Here is a 16,890-nt window from a genome sequence, read left to right on the forward strand (position 1 = left end):
CCTTTTTTGCCGGTCCGTCCTCCCTTCCGTCCTGTGTACCGTTCTGTCCTCGTCCCTCCATCCTTATTCATAAAAATGATCGTCCTCCGACCCAGTCCGTCCTCGTCCTTTTAAAGCGCTTTCGTCTTTACATTCCATTAAAAGAGTTCTCGTCCTCCGTCCACAAAATGGGCATCCGTCCAAGATGGACGGACCGTTCTGTCCCGTCCCAGCGACGGAATGCCCACCTCCGTTGGTTGAATTCGTCATTGATAACGATATTCATGTTGAATGGATTACACTTAAAAGAGGAAGTCAACCCAAAACATTTTTTTTTCCAGAAAATGTTCTATGTAGGTCCACTAGTCTAAACACGGCATTCTGATCAAAATTGAGTTATAGAAAATATGACAAATTGAAATGATGACAAATCCACACGTTTTCTAGCTAGCTCATTTTGTCACTTCTGTCGACTGAAGATGACATTGAAGTTGCTCAGGGCTCAGATAACGACCAATCGTGGCTCAGCTTCAGAAAACAGGTGAGCCGTGATTAGTCGTTATCTGAGCCCTGAGCAACTTCAATGTCATCTTCAGTCGACAGAAGTGACAAAATGGCCGCCGCTTGAGATGGCTAAAAGTGGGTGCATTTTGCTGCTTAACTTATATTACACAAGCGCAGTATTAATCAGAATGCCGTATGTCAACCAGTGGGCCTGCATAGAACCTATTCTGGAAAAAAAAGATGATTGGGTTGACTTCTTCAACAGGTAATTGCTTCGCACAATTGATTTAGGTTGCTCCATCAGCACATGAAGAGGAAAGGAGATGTTTTCTTACCAGGTGAAAGTGATGGCTGCTTCAGTTGACTAAAGTGAGACTTCTATGGCTTCTAACATGTAACATCAAGATTTTTCTCCTACTTTGGATCTCGATATGGCCAAAAATGACTTTCGCTAAGGACCTTGGGTAAACATAGCTGCTCCCTGACGTAGAAAGATTTTAGATGCATTGAGATTGTCACTTCAGCACACCTCCCTGACATCAACTACCGGTACGCTTTTCCTGTTAGCCGTATCCTTGGCGCCCACCTGTTAGCCATATCCTTGGCGCCCTCTTGTGGCATGTTACCAAGCTTACAAAAATGTGAATTTGCTACTAACAAACCGCAAATAAGTAGGTTGTTGGGGATCCACAAATAGTGATAACAGGCTAATAGAGGAGATATCGAAAGTCCATGCCGATTCCTTCCTTCAAATACTCTCTGAATCATAAATACCATCCCCAAAATCAAATCAACCTTTTTCATGAAGCCTCGTATGGCCCGACACCTGCGTCATCCATCAGAGTTACCCGAAGCTGCCGGCCTGCTCATAAAAGCATCAATACGTCGGGCCCGCCGCTGTAATTGGGCCGCTCTGCTTTCTAGCAAAGACAAATGGTTCTTGGCAAGGAGCAGGCTTGAGTAGCCGCACTCCTCTTGGGACACGAGAATCGCATGAGACGCTGCTATTTGGGAAAACAACTGACGTGCACGGTCGCTGTGTTTATGCCAGTAAATAGCCAGTGTCCATAACGCACTAGCCCAGGGAAATATGACAAGCTTTTTCCCAGCCGTCGCTCCACAGTGACGCTCGGAGGATCCATTTAGACCACATATATGGCCATGAATTATCATCAGTTCCCCAGTTTGTCTTGCAATGACCCCAGCAAACAGACATGGCTGTACAAAGTCGGAGACCCAGACATGTAATTGAGGGGACATTAATTAAATTAGGCAACTGAAGACGCTGCTGGTCAAATATTTTAAGCACCCCATTTTTTCATGTCTTTATATTGAAATTTATGCAGTTCAGTGGCTCATTGTACTGTGAAATGTTACAAATGTAACAATCTAAGTTACAAAAGTATTTCTAGAATCAACCTATGAATTGAAATGTACCAAGCTTAACTCATTCACTGCCAGACCAATTTACTTGTCTTTTCACAGTCCAGCCATTCAATCCCAGGAATTTATTTATATTTTTATATATATTTTTTTCACTTTTTTCAAACATTAGAGTAAAAGAGAGTCTGAAAATGTCTGGCAGGGAATGAATTAATGTCAGTTATGTGGTTTGATTGAGAAGATAATGGACAATACGGACATCATGAGACAATGTTTAGAAAAAAAACGTGATGACTTAATGGATTGCCACAGTATAGAAGTGCATGGTATATAATATTTATGCGTTAGACGGTGTACGTTTGGCCCACTGTATAGATTTGGCTCTACCAATAAATCAGGATAATGCGCATTGATGACGTTCAAATCTGCCTTAGTGTGAAAATGGCATCAAGTGTGTCGACCATGCAGTCGCCATCACCATTTGTTCACTCACTCCAAAAAAACAGTTTGTCCCCTTCAAACTGTCCCCAATCTTCACTGAAGCTCAGGTACGACTGAGGTAATGCTAGGTGCTAAGCTAACTTTCTCTACACGAGCTTCACTTGGCTAGCTAAGTCACTAATACTCGCTAATACTAATACTCCATGGGGGCAAATACAGTTAGCTACCTTTCTGACAAATATCGTAATGTTAAATGTAGAGTAGCCAAACACCAAAATAAGTACGTTACACTTTTATTACTTCAATTCCACAAATTAACATTTTATGCGCATGTTAAATCTACATTGTGGCCATGATTTATTTTTCCTCCGCAGTGTCATCTCTGGGGTTCCATATGGCAGACTGAAAAGCACTCTGTTCATATTAGTGGCTCACTGACAGAGATAAGACTGAATAAAAACACATCATTTCCGCTTTTCCGCGCGTTTGACAGGAAGGAGTCCGATTTTCTCCCAGGAGATTGTATGAGATTGCGTTTACACCATGGCTGTGTGTGTAAACTGCGCAAGTAGTCCAAATAGATGTTTTATCTGGAGTCGAACTTTGATGGCAAAGAGAAGGGTCAAATTTTAGACAAAGCATCACAAAGTTGGTCAAACTGTTTGTGATCAAGTAAAGTTTTCATCCTATTAGCAATTCTCCACAGGATAGTTTTAACTAAGCGCCAGTGGCCTGTGAAAAGCTTAACTGTAGCCCTTTTCTCTTATCTGAGCTGTTCACATGCAAACACTGTGGATAGCTAATGAGTTTGTCCTGTGCACATCGTTGTTTCTTCCCATTGACTTTTATAGCACCGGAGAGTCAACGCTGAGATGTTGATTACTGGAGTAGAATTAAAATGTTCCGGAAAAGCCACTGTTAGGGCCTGCAAATGGATGGTTACAACAGAACAAGCTCACCCCGCTCCTTCGAGGACTTAATTTATATTTTTTAATCCATTTTCACTTCAATTGGGCTTTATTTTATTAATGGCAAAATCATCTTCTGAATGACTGTGCAATAATTGCTTCGAGATGGTCCATGCAATCAGTGTAATCTTCGAATCCACTTAAAGCTTTTTATGGCACGATCGGGTACACTTTTAACTGCTTGTTTATTGCCAGCAGGAGGTCCAGAGGGACCACCTGTTGGGATTTATGCCCAAATCAGGTTGTGTTTTTTGACAAGGGCTTGGGGACATGCAAAAAAAAAAAACACAAACAAAAAGCTTTGGGTTTTTTTTCACTATTCTATAAACAGCTCATGACTGTGGAACTGTCACCATGTCCCTGGGGCGCCCCCAGGACATGTACCATGCAAGAGCCTGACTCAACACAACCACACAATCTCATTTTACATGCGCTTTTAAAATAGAATGATTTTTGACATGCGTGGACCGTAGTGTATGTTGCGTTACCTGTACCTTTAAACGTGGCTCTTCTTTCAAATATAAGATACTTTGGTATTTATGATGCTAGTGGCAAAATACTCTGGCAAATAAAGAAAGTTGTGTTTTAACGTATATAAATACAGATATGCTCTGACATAAACTGTAGATGAGGACCTTGTAGGGTCTTGTAACATTTACTAAATTCTTGTAACATTATGGCTATTACTTACCAGTAATTTTATTTTTTGTGGTGTGAATTCAAATTGTTTATACAGTACATGATTTGATCATTCTCCCTTTCCAACTAACACTTCTAACCACAATAATAAACATGTTATTGTAATATCTCTCTGATGGCGTCAATCAACCGTGAGCATTAATATCTTTGTAATGGCAGAATTTTTATGACAACTTTTGTTTTGGACCCCATTAGAGGGGGTACCATTGTGTCTCATTAAATCTACTGCAATGATTGCCAACCACTAATGTGCAACGGGAAATGATCCAATTTCACTTAATTGGTATGAAAATCATTGTTCTTTTACTTCAAATAATAATATAGTAATTTAGATGTCATACAAATTATTTGTCTTATGTTTTATCTTTGTTCATCTATCTATGCCAGTGACATGTAGTGACAGGCACCTCCTGCCACTAAGGCGGCAGAAGGTGCAATTAACTGTCCACCTGTTGCCATTCAAGAAATAGGATGATAGCTTTATGTTACATTAACAGGCCCAGATTTCACACTAAACCCTGTTTCTGTATCTATACTTTTTGGGGCATTTTTGTTTGGAGATGTGAAATGAGATTTCCTCTCATGCAAAAAATACAGTTTGCCTTGGCTCAATAAGGGTTGGGAAACACCGGCTGCTAAAAGGCTTAAAATGGCACCAAGCGGTTGCATCAAACGCAATAGCATGTGTCCCCAACACACCAAGCAAATAAAGCCCGCAAAGTGTCACCTAGCGATTAAGCAATAAAAAACAAAAATGCAAAGCAAATAAAGGATAGGTGCGCAATTACAGATCTCTATCTCTGCCGTGAATGCAAACAGACAAACGGGCACATAATGATAAGTGTGGCTTTGCTTTTCAGGCGTCGTAACCTGAAGAGCAGACTGTGAAGATGCAAGATAAACTGGAGCTCCTGCAAAGGTCATAAAAATATAATCGACTAGTCTAACCACCCGAGAGAGATTTCCAGTGTGTGTGTATGTGCTGGTTGAAGCCATAGTACTAGCCAGAGTTTGAAAAGGCAACATTTGCAACTAGTGTCTGTGCAGGAGATATTTGATGTTTTGAGAAATAATGCACGAAAAAGGGCAAGTTGTTGCTTGGAATGGATCTGTTCAGCATTTTTTAAGGTTTTACCTCCACCTCAATCATGCACGTGTGCACTTGTGTGAAATACGTGGGTGAGCCAATTAATGGGTAGTCAAATTAGGACATTACCGGTATTCCTGTAAAAATACCATTCAATTTCATATACTTACCATTGTCTAATGCGCTACTCATACATAGCAGTTGTATAATATGTTTGCAGAACAGATCAGTCAAAACAATTACCGGTAAGTGATCCTGATTACAACAATCTCCCTCAAAATGAACTGTATTTTAACAACTACAGATCAGCACTGTATTTTTTTTTTTTTTTTTTGTATAGAAATGTACATTTATTCACCAGTGATTCATGAGAAACCAAACGTGCTGGTGGAAATTATTTACGACAAATACTGTAAATATCTACGAGAGCGACAGGTAAAACAATTACATGCTCGTCCACTAGATGGCAGAAGTTTTAATTAACCCACCATACTGCACAATCATGCAATAGAATAATACATTTGTGTTCCACTAAACAGGCCCAGATTTCGCACCTGGTGAGTCTGTTATTGACTCATTTGTTATTGACTCAAACTGTTACAATAAAGGCCTGTCGAAGTGAAGCTCCTCCCCTTACATCAACATAGTTCCAAGGCACTAAGAGTTCCACAGCAATACCTTTCTTTGTATTAAATGCTTTGGCCTGAGCACAAAAACAGCAAATTTTTTTCAGTGAATAACGGAGGATGAGTGACCCCCCCCCCACCCCCCACCCAAAAAAAAAAAAAATCTGAAAACGTGTCTCCGTAAATCAGCAATATACACGTAGAATGGATCATAAGATTTTGGTAGTGTGGAATATGTGTCCTGGCTTCATGAAGTTGAAACACTAACTGCTGTAACAAATATTTATTACTCATGTCAACCAGTTTGCTCATCATCAGAGCTTCGTGAAGTGTGTGAGTCATCTGGAAAAAAAAAATCATCTTTGATCAATGAATGTGAATGTATGTAATCCTACAAACCACAACATTAGGTACGCCTGCTCCATTGAACGCGATCCTATACAACACCTGTAAAAACTTGCGTTTAAAAATAATCATTAATTAAGCGAGGTACTGCATTATTATTGCCATAGTTTGCAGCGGTGAGAAGTACACCGCTTCATACTGAAATGCGTTTCAAATATGTTGAGCCTCTGGTGTAGCTGAATGAAATACTTCTAAAAATGATGACGCGCAACCCACAACCACAATAGCATACATAACGCTTAATGAACGGGTGATTCCAAGCTGCGCCATGCACTGATGCGTGACTTTCTTCCCGGTTGGCTGAGTAGCGGGAAAGTGAGAGGTGTGGTTTAGTGTTAGTCAGCAGCACGCATCAGGTATGCACGCCTCACTATAAAAGGCGGCAAACAGAGGAGAGGAACAAGTCAGGGCACCACCACCACCACCACCAGCACCAGCATCAACTATCCAGTGCGCTCCAGAAGACTTAAAAAAAAAAAAAAAAGTAGGTGTCTTTTGGTCACTCTCGTGATGTTTTACATGACATTACATTACATTTAATTGAAATGTGTCACTCAAGTAAAATGTGCCCGAATGCCATGTTTTTCCTTTTCAAGGGTCCATCCACCATGCTGAGACCGTGCATGATGCTCGCCGCGCTCCTCTTGTGCTTGTTGGTGTTTTGGAGCAGCTTCGCCGACGCGTACCCCCCCAAACCCGAGAGTCCCGGCAGCAACGCCTCCCCGGAGGACTGGGCCAAGTACCAGGCCGCCGTTAGGCATTATGTCAACCTCATCACCAGACAGAGGTGAGGACAGTATGATACATTTGCACTTAAGAGTTAAAAGAGAGGAATGTAATTTCCGGGGCTCCAGTTCCCTCCCTCTCGTAAAATCCTACCACATGCAACAATTTGAGATTGACATTTTATGATGAAACCGCTGCTAAATCCATGGTTAAAATTTCAGCACGGTCGCAGCATACATTTCATTAAAATTGGGTGATGATTCTCATGAAAATTTGATCAGACGGGGATATCTTAAAAGTGTCTCAATATATACATCGCATTCAAGCTTGAATGCTTTCGTTTTTTACGTGTGTCCTCCCCTATGTAAATTCTCCCCAAGATGTGTTGGAAATAGTTAAACTTGTTCAAAGTAATGCATGATAAGAGCTTGGTATTTGATTTTTACGCTCAGTATCCTGAAATATTTGTCAAGATGTAATAACACTCCCAATATATACTGCGTTAGAAATCGGGTACAATAGGAATCAATTTCCTCCAACAAACATTTACAAATACATCATATTCCTCTACCTTTGAGGGTACCACTCAAGTGACTAGATTATTATTGACTAACATTGCGTAGTGGCTTTCTCATATTTACGCCTGCCGCATGACATCTCATATGAGCAATTTGTGATGAAGTGTCTCAGTCTAAAAGGTTAACAGCTCCCTGATCGGAATCTCGTATTTCATCTTTGCCAAACATTACATCACCGATCCAAGTAATAAAGTGGAAACCGGTCGCACGAGTACAAGATTACACAATTAAAAAAAAAAAGGGGGGGGGGAGTGTTATTTAGTACACTAGGCATCATTTATCCCCCTTCTATATAATTACACAGGCTGGATTTGTCATGTTTTCACGCAGCTTTTACTCTTACGTAGCCAAACATCGATTTAAGGAAAGGAGATGTCAGACAAGCTTGTCCCATTTTTTGTTTTTGTTTTCAAATAATAGTTCAGTGGCTGTGTGATTCCATGGAGGGAGATGGTGACTCCACATTGCGTTGTGATCTATCTCACAAATATGCAAAATTGCAAACACTACAGGATGTCCTTTAACACATTTGATTTTGTTCAGATATGGGAAGAGGTCGTCCCCCGAGCAGGCGATGGCATGGCTGCTGTATAGTGCGGATCCAAACCAGGATTCCGAACCACGGTGAGAGATCAAGATTCCATCTAATGTGATCCTGATTCAATTCAGTCCCATTTTATTTAGATACAGCGTTCCCCTGTTGCATCAAGGTTCATTGCACATTTTTAGGCAATTGTTTAACGGCTTTTACATTATCCAGTACTTCCTCCAAGGACCTTGCATGTGGATACGTTTTCAGCGGTTTATTGGATGCAGGGAGGACAGTAAAATACACGAATACAATAAGCACGCTCACTCAGGAGCTGCTGTTGGTCACAGCTCATGCCCAGGCACTCACACGCAGATGTCACAACCCCACCAGGTCCCGCCTCTTAAAGACACATGCATAGGCACGGATGCCACAATATGTAGTTTTTTAAAATATATTCTAAGATTGCAATTATATATATTTCTTAATGTTGAAATACATTTACACTGTTTTAAAAGTGTTTTTGAAAGGTTTAAATGTGCTAAAGTACACAGGAGTAATAATATACATATATATATAAGTATTTTGAAATGGTCTCTTTTGTGGATTGTCGGGTATTGCCTGTAATGTATCCACCACAATATGACGGTGTTCACTGTACATCTAATATTGTCTTCATTCAATTTTATTTATTGTAATAGCATTACTATTAGCAATAATAATGCTGTGGGATAAGCAGAATTAATGGTATTACTACTATTATACAGAAATGGTATTGTTGTATTCTATTGCACCTTTGGGAGCACAGGCACCTAATACCGGTTAAAGGGAAAATGAACAATGAGTGTGCTTGCAATGTACCTAACTCAGCCGCTTGTGTCTGTTTTTTACAGTTTGGACTATAACAGTGGTTGGTAATCAACCCAAAAGGTGGCTCATCCTCCTAGAAAAATCCAACAACAATCAAAAAAGCTGGGATTTCCTGGAGGGCCAACCTGCAGCTAAATAATCTATTTCAATTTCTCAATATGCATGCATGTTTCTCGTTCTGTTTGTCTGCATTGCTTCTCTTTGTACACCTCTTCGTTTCCTGGTCAACAATGTAAATAATTTGTATGAGGAAAATAACAAACTTTACAATAAAGGAAATAATGGCATAAAAATATTGAGTCAGTACAGTTTTATTGAGGGGGGGTGAGCATTTCCTTCCGAAATGTTTAACTAAATGTTCTTACTAAAATTGTTCATCATCTCATTAGATAATTGATTTCTTGTTCATCTATCCAAATGTTAAAAAATACAAAAGCTGACTTTCTATCTACAAGTATACAGTAATTGTCGAGAAGGGTGTAATTCAAGTTCACGCCACTAGAGTTCACCGTCTTACCAACAGGCGACTCATTAATTTCCGCTGACAGGAGGTTCCGAACCACGGTAGGCTCGCGCACTCCCGTGTGTGTTGTTGGACAGCACCGTCACGGTTATTCTCCATCACCGAACCCTAATTGAACCACATCGAAGAAACGGCACGGTTTAAACCCCAAGGAAGTGGTTTCTTTGTCTTCAGGCAAGCTCCCATTCAAAAAAAAAAAAAAAGTGCGTTGAGTGGTTTGCCTTTGTCGCCTGGAAGTCACCGCGCGGATTAACCAAGACCTGCCGCCGCCACCAGCAGCACCGAGCCGAGTGGCGTCCACAAGCCGCTCTCAGGGACCCGGCAGCCGGATAAAGGTGAGCGGTCAACCCCCCTCTCCCGCGAAGGGAACGTCAAGCAGAAAAACGGTCAAGCTATCATTATCATTGCGGTATGGTCATTTTCGTCATTTTATGCGAGTAATTGTGGTCTACTTAATCAGTGACTAGGAAGATCTCCCGAATATTTCATACAATAACGCACAAATAGCTACATTGAGTCCGCCGCATGCTCTTGAACAGGTCAATTATATTAAATGTGTATTGTGTTAGTAATTGACCTCACGCCTGACGTCACAGCACACCTGTGCAGTCACCTAACGTCACTGCACACCGGCGTCTACTTATCCCTGAAAAATATATTAAATGACATTTGTGATTTATTTGTTTTTTAATTCATTACCGGTTCTTGGCTGTAAATGTTCATAGGGTATACAGTACACTAATATTCAAATTATAAAATTTTAAAGGCGATGAAGCTTGTGCATGTGCAGGGCTACGATTGAGATGATGCGAGGATGTGACTATGTTCGGAATTAACTAATCACATTCAAACACGTTAAATGGAACACACCCGCCGCCATTCAAAGTGACTTTGATAAACCCCAAATAAAGTTCACATGAGAAGGCTTCAGACTTTTTCGTAGGGACATGTCACAGTGCCAGTCGTGGTCTAGAGAGAACTCACACATCTTCAGAGGGTTGTCATTGTTCAAAAGTGTCAGAACATCATGAAGATGCTGATCGTTAGGTGGAGAAAATATGGCACAAGAGTGTGTTTTTTTTTTTTTTTTTGAATTTTATTTTGTATTGTGCATTATACATTACTAAGAACTGGACAGTCCTGTAAAATGAATGAAAAGATGAGAGGAAAACAAACTGGTAAGGGAGACTGCCAGTGGCCAAAAGCAACATTGAAGGGTCTGCAGGAATTTCTGACAAGTACTGACTTTTTAGTATATGTGACAGCAATCTCCGGCCTCTTCATATATGTCTGGCGAGACAGAAGTTTTATCTTACAAAGAAAAATAAAGAATTTGAAATCCCCCAAATACGTTGGAAAAGGTTTTCTGATCTGATTAATTGAACGTGTTGGCTGTAATACCAAAATGTGCGCTTGGTGCAAACATGTATTGCTCGTCAACAAAAAAACAAAAACAAAAAAACCCATCAGGCCTATAGTAAAGTATAGCGGAGGTAGTGTCATACTTTTGCACTGTTTTTCTTCAGCTGCTGTAGTCAAGGTGGAGGGAATTATGAACAGTATTAACAGAAAACCTGAGTTTGAATTTGATTGGTTAATCCTGAGTTATAAAGTGTGCAGTGTGCACAATTGTGCACATTTCAGTTGTTCATTTTTACTTTGCTTCTCTACAGTCTTTTTTTCACTTGAGTTGTTGAGGTTATAGGTGACATTGGTGGAAAAGCCTTTGAGATTAGTTATCTTTTTAGATCACAAAAGCCTGGCATTTGAAAAGGGGTGTGTAGACTTTATATATCCACTGTAAAGACTTCACACTATTGTTACTTTGTATTAAATGTTCAAAAATGAACTGCAAACATGGCTCTGTATTAAACACATCACGTTTCATTTTAAGGATCTTTTGCCAGGACTGAAGATATTTCTTATCAGTTTTTACTTTGGATTTTAGAGGATTAATTTAAGTATTCCTAAGGCTAGCTCTGAAATCCATGACTGAAATGATATAATTTTCCATGACTTGTCACAAGTGTATTCTTAATACAGTACTTTAAAAGTTTGTCCTTTAACTCACATTTATTGCATCAGATTCAGTTATGTTGTGTGCTTTTTTTTTTTTTTTTTTTTTTTTTAGTATCGTGTGCATATTCAGGACTATTTTGGCGCTATTCAAAACAATCATCAGCATTTCCTGAACCTCATTCGTCATTGACGGCTGAATCATCTCTTCAGGGTATTTACGTACTATGCCCAGTTAAAAATAGCACATTTACTTTTAGAAAATGCTAAAAATATATTTTTTTCCCCCCTCTGAAACATCTCAGCAACTAATGGATCGTCTGTCATGGGGGCTTTAGCGTGTGTTGGTTTGTTGGTGAATACAAAAACCTCTCTCCTGGGGGGATTCTCAGCGTGTTGCCTTGAGCCATACTGTGCTATTCAGTATACATACATTCATTTTTTATTAGAAGCTGCTCATATTCTATGGGGGTTACTTTAGGTGTGATGGTGGTATATAGTTTATTATCCAGGCTCATTTATTTATTAGTTTTATATATACATATATATATATATATTATAATGGATATTTGAGCTCTTTCTGGTCACTATGCTAATAGGCAATGTATTGTAAATCTGATCAACTCTGTAATTAACATGAACATGGTCAAATCTTTAAATAGCATCAGTTTTAATTCCGTCCTCATTATTCTACGCCGTTTCCCTTGTTGCCATGGCAATGCACCGGGGGGGGGGGGAAAGTGAGGAGCCGCTCACGGTTGTCTTGGATACGGCAGTTTTCTCTGTAAAGTAATGAGAGGAGTTGAACCTGTGGGAGCACGGGGTTATTTTTAGGCCTGACGCCAAGCTCCATATGTGGATTAAGACTTGTTTGGCCGCTGCTTTTGTGTGCGTGCGTGTGTGTTTACATGCTGCTGCATTGTCAGAACAGCTTGAGGCGGTTGTCATATGGACACCTGGTCTCGCCCTTGTCATTGCTCAAAGCCCTTAATTTATATGTATGAAATTTCACAATATTCCCATAAGTAGGACTGAATGATTCTGAAAAAAATAATTGATTGCATTTTTTTCCCCCTCAATGTCGGGAATGTGATTATTTTTTCAAGGTCCTTTTCCCCGTGTATTTTTTTTTAACAAATACAACTAACTCCTGAACAGCGAGGTTTCACGGCACACTGGAAGTTTGATACCTAAGTAAGCGGCTTGACATTCAATGTGTGTTCCAATGAAGTGATCAGCATTCCAGAGCATGTCAGTGCCATGCCAGCTGGAGATGATGCAATGTTGATCGAGCAGTTTGCCGCAAGGATGACTGAGCCTAGCAAAGTTTGTGAAAATGACGAGATAGTAGAAGTCCGGGCAAGGCAAGGTTGGCCGCTAGCTAGCTTCTCTAGCTTGTCACCAATTGGCACGTTGTTAATGTTGTCGCATGATAAATATCAGTGCTTTTGGCTCTTTTTACACTTTGACAATTAAGAATGCCCGAAATTTTAAACTTGACAAAATGACTCATTCATCTTAAAACTGTCTAACAAAGGCAAAGTTCAATTGTAAGTCATCTGTCATCTTCCAAACCGCTTATCTTGTGCTGAGTCGCGGGGAGGTGCTGGAGCCTATCCCAGTTGACAATGGGCAAAAGGCGGACTACACCCTGAACTGGTCGCCAGCCAGTCGCAGGGCACACACACAGACACCGTCACTGAGCGGGAACCGATCCCACGCAGCCCGCACACAACTCAGGCGTGTGTACCACTACACCATCAGTGACGTTATTGTAAACGTTGAGCAAGTTAAACTGTTTTATTGTATTGACATATTACCAGTAATACTTAGACAGATTGATCATCTCGATCATGTTTGTGTTTGGACTTTAATGGTCCACTGTATATTCTATTACGGAGGTCCTGGGTTTACAACATTCCCTCTTTGTGAAGGTTATGAACTGTGCGTGACTTAAGACTACATCATCACGCAGCACAAAAAGGCACCCTTAATTAGCAATGCAGTTACTGTTTTTATTTGATTTGGATTTATGGCCCAGAAGTGTTTTTCATACAAATATTGATTTGTAATAATTGAGAAACACGTACAGTCTTGTGAACTCGGCAAGTACAGTCTTCCTAAGAACGTACTCAAGAACGTACTGTCCTTCCTAAGAATGCTAGCCTTTGTAATTTGAACGGCTGTGTACTTGTGAACCACGTGTATTCGTAAAATGGTAAAATGGTAAAAAAAAAAATTTGGAAATGCGAGTCCTGCTCAGCCATTTTGACAGCAGCACGAAATGCATCTTGGGTTATTTTACCAGCCAAGTCTTCACAAGTAACCAGCCATTGCATCCTTGGTTTAAGCAAGCAAACAAGAAGAACGTCCAAGTATTCCGGTATTCTATGCATTCTTGGTTTAGTGTACTTTCATTTGAATCAGGACTTGTGTTGCATCTGACGTTTTCCGATATCACAAGAACGTAAAAATGGACAACAATGCAAATTGGGTAGCAGCTTATGACTTTGCTACCGTATTAACATATGTTATTGATAAGAGCTGTATCTTATCAAGAGCATTTGTTAAAGTAAATATTTGGATAGATTACACTTGTCGGAGTAGTTTTAATACATCATACTTTTTACTATTACTTGAGCATTTAAATGTTTACTTTTACTGCATTAATAAGAAGGCCTTTATTGATCCCACAGTGGGGACAGTTTCAGTGTTACAGCAGCAAAGAAATAGGTCACACGGGGACGGCGGCATAATGTAGCCATTAATGTATAACATTAACGGCATTACATTCAGTTACGCTCGCTACTTTTGACATTTGTCGTAAACCAACAATCCCGTGTATCATACAACAATACCCTAGAGGCTGGGCTGAATGCGAAAGGGTAGTTCAATCTTTGTCTCACTACTTTCCTCAAGACTACCCATTAACTTCTTGATCGTACACATTGATCTATCAATCAAACTATCAATGCCAGCACTTCAAACTAACTGAAACCACCAGAGATTAAGCAATCCTGATCAAATTCATTTTACTACAATGCAAAAATGAGGGATTAAAAAAAAAAAAAACGTTCAGAACCTCAATTCTGGTCCAAATTCCCAACCAAGCTTTGCTGAAATCGGCTTTGGCTCCTGAGCTGCCGTGTGGCCTCTGCATACTTTTAACAAGCGCTGTCATTTCCCTGTGTAAAGACGGGATCCCGTGGGGCATTAAGAACCAAATCCACATTGGTCAATTTTCCCAAAGCCCTTTCAGCATATGAGTGTTCATCAATATCCCAATACTTATAGTGTAACTTACAGCTGTGAAACCATTAAATCCAAATGACATAAGAATCTTCCTTATTATGTGATTCAGTGTTTGGCGTGAGCAATGCTTACATGGTAAAGCAAACCAACACTGGAGAAGAACGGCAATTCTGTTGGTGTTCAGTGATGATGACCCAGTCATTTAAAAGTTCTTTTTTTTTTTTTTTTTGTGAGGCTGGGACTCATTTATTTACACAAGTGTGACCCTTGCTGAGGCTGCCGTAGCACTGCTTCTACATTCTAGATGTTGTCATAGCAACCAGAAATTAGCATCTTCTCCCACTGGCATCTCTAGTTCAACAGCTGTGTACTTTCTTCATCCCTGTTATTTCAACCCATTCTCCACCTATCGGACCTCCCCCTTGATATGTTGCCACGACGACCACAGCCCCCCCTCCTCCTTATCGCGTGACAATTGATTATACTCTGTTTTTATTCCTACAACCGGTATCGCTATTTATAGTGTGGATTTCACCAATGCCACGTCACCTGACAAGCCCGTTTTGGATCCCCGGGTGTTCGTTCTCATGCTGCCTGATGTTAAATGGATCAATTAGAATCAACAGATCCTCTCTAAGCCAAACGTTGGCTGGCCTGCCCACTCACTCGCTCGTTCAATCTTTCCATCTGTTAGTAATATTCCCCCACGGACACAAGGGCAGTAACTGCAGGGATGTCTATTAATAGCTCCAAAGTGAGTTAGATAGCAGTTAGTGTGGGTGGGAGCTTGTTTAGATGGATTGAAAACACGATAGTTGTGACGGCTGTTATGGAAGGAAGGTATTTGTTTTCGTTGTCACGGAAAAGGGTAGCACATAAGGCCAGTATGCTAGAAATTTTTAACTTCTGAACTGATTTATGAAATGGAACAGACCCCACTCATGACAATTTTAAAAAGTACTCAAAATGAGGAATAAATCATACCACACACTTAAAAATCACTCATTTAGTGTACTACTCAGATTGACCCCTGAGTGGCAGTACTGTGCGACAGAGCAGCGAGTTTGCTGATATGAAGGAGTAGAAGAAGCCTTTCTAGCTGTAGCAACTGTTTCATTGTACTTGACATCACAATCACAGAGCCCACGGCTCGTACGTACTCGATGTGGACCGGACACAAAGGAAGTTTGAATAGTAAATATTGAACATGATTCACATTAACGTTTGGCCATGGTTGTTTTCTGAAACGTTTGGGGGGTGGGGTGGGGGGTGTTTGACACTCTTAACACACCTCACCCTACTGGCTAATCTTTTAGGATAATCTTTCGCGCCATCCGCTAATCAGGCCTTTGTTGACTTTGGTCGGAAGGCTCACAATCGGCCAGATTATCTTGTTTTAAACATCAACTCATCATTGGAGACACGTTATTCAGCCAAATTATTCATATGAGGATTTAAAAACTGAGCACCAAGATTATTCACGCATCTCGTCTTTATTTTCCGCATATTGCCTTCGTGCCGGAGATTTTTGCATTTATTTGCCAATCAATGCATCAGTTCTGTTGTGAATTTTTCTCTCATGTCTCTTCTTTCACAGGTGACCTAGCAAGTTTGGCGGAGGACACAAGGAAGAAACAAATCATAAAATGCCCGTGGCAACGTCTTTTTCTGACACCGGTAAGTGGCTTCAACTGTGACAAGAACATCTGTTTACAACAACTTGGCGCACCTGCATAGTAAATTAATGCGGCACAATGCGAAAATTGCTCTTCAAATAGAATGGTCACTGTCAGAAAATGGTTTCATTTGATAATGCAGTGGTACCTCTCAAGTCGAGTACCTTGAGGAGGGTATCAACCATGAAGATGTCAAAAGAGCGCAAGTGATAGTGAAAGCTTTGTGGCTAATCCAGTACTCCAGACGTGTATCTCATCTCACCAGTTCTAATGTGACTTAATGAGCTGGATAATGGTTCGCTCCAACTCCAGTCTTAAATTAGCCACACCTCAGAGGATTTTTCTGGTGTCTGCTTTGAAGCCCGCCACTCGTGCGGAGCCAGTTTACGTCACTTGAAGGCCTTGTCTTTGGAGAGAGAAAAGCATAGCTGCGTCACGTTATTCTTCATAGATCATGATCAATCTTACTGTTCACTTAGGCCTACCGCACACTGAGCTACGCGGCTAGTAGCAACTAGTCGACTATCACAAAAAAAATACAGTTGCCGACTCTTCACCGCACATCATTGATTGAGTCATGCATATCAAGCTGCAATGGAAAAACTGCATCTCTATATCAGGTTTTGAG

At 40.5% G+C, this 16,890-nt stretch overlaps 2 protein-coding genes across 4 annotated transcripts in view; both read left to right on the forward strand.

The window, feature by feature from the left end:
* Positions 1-4,870: 4,870 nt before the first annotated feature.
* pyyb (peptide YYb) lies at positions 4,871-9,082 on the forward strand. Its single transcript, XM_086017263.1, has 5 exons — positions 4,871-4,893; positions 6,401-6,576; positions 6,689-6,879; positions 7,940-8,020; positions 8,819-9,082. The coding sequence occupies exons 3-5, from the start codon at positions 6,701-6,703 to the stop codon at positions 8,841-8,843; spliced, it is 285 nt and encodes a 94-aa protein (XP_085873389.1). The 5' UTR covers positions 4,871-4,893; positions 6,401-6,576; positions 6,689-6,700; the 3' UTR covers positions 8,844-9,082.
* A 243-nt stretch (positions 9,083-9,325) lies between these two features.
* The window catches only part of mpp2b (MAGUK p55 scaffold protein 2b), a 31,842-nt gene continuing 24,277 nt past the window's right edge, over positions 9,326-16,890 (forward strand). The window contains exons 1-2 of one of the 3 annotated variants that reach the window (XM_086016302.1): positions 9,326-9,653; positions 16,184-16,263. In XM_086016302.1, the coding sequence (XP_085872428.1) occupies positions 16,233-16,263 (31 nt within the window). In that variant the 5' untranslated portion in view covers positions 9,326-9,653; positions 16,184-16,232. Of the gene's footprint in view, positions 9,654-13,597; positions 13,718-15,678; positions 15,781-16,183; positions 16,264-16,890 lie in introns of those variants that run through there. The other 2 variants (XM_086016304.1, XM_086016303.1) reach the window with 2 other exon arrangements.

This window comes from Filicampus tigris, chromosome 19 (assembly GCF_054856515.1).
Source record: "Filicampus tigris isolate MCC_2025a chromosome 19, RoL_Ftig_1.0, whole genome shotgun sequence".
NCBI classification, from domain to species: Eukaryota; Metazoa; Chordata; class Actinopteri; order Syngnathiformes; family Syngnathidae; genus Filicampus; species Filicampus tigris.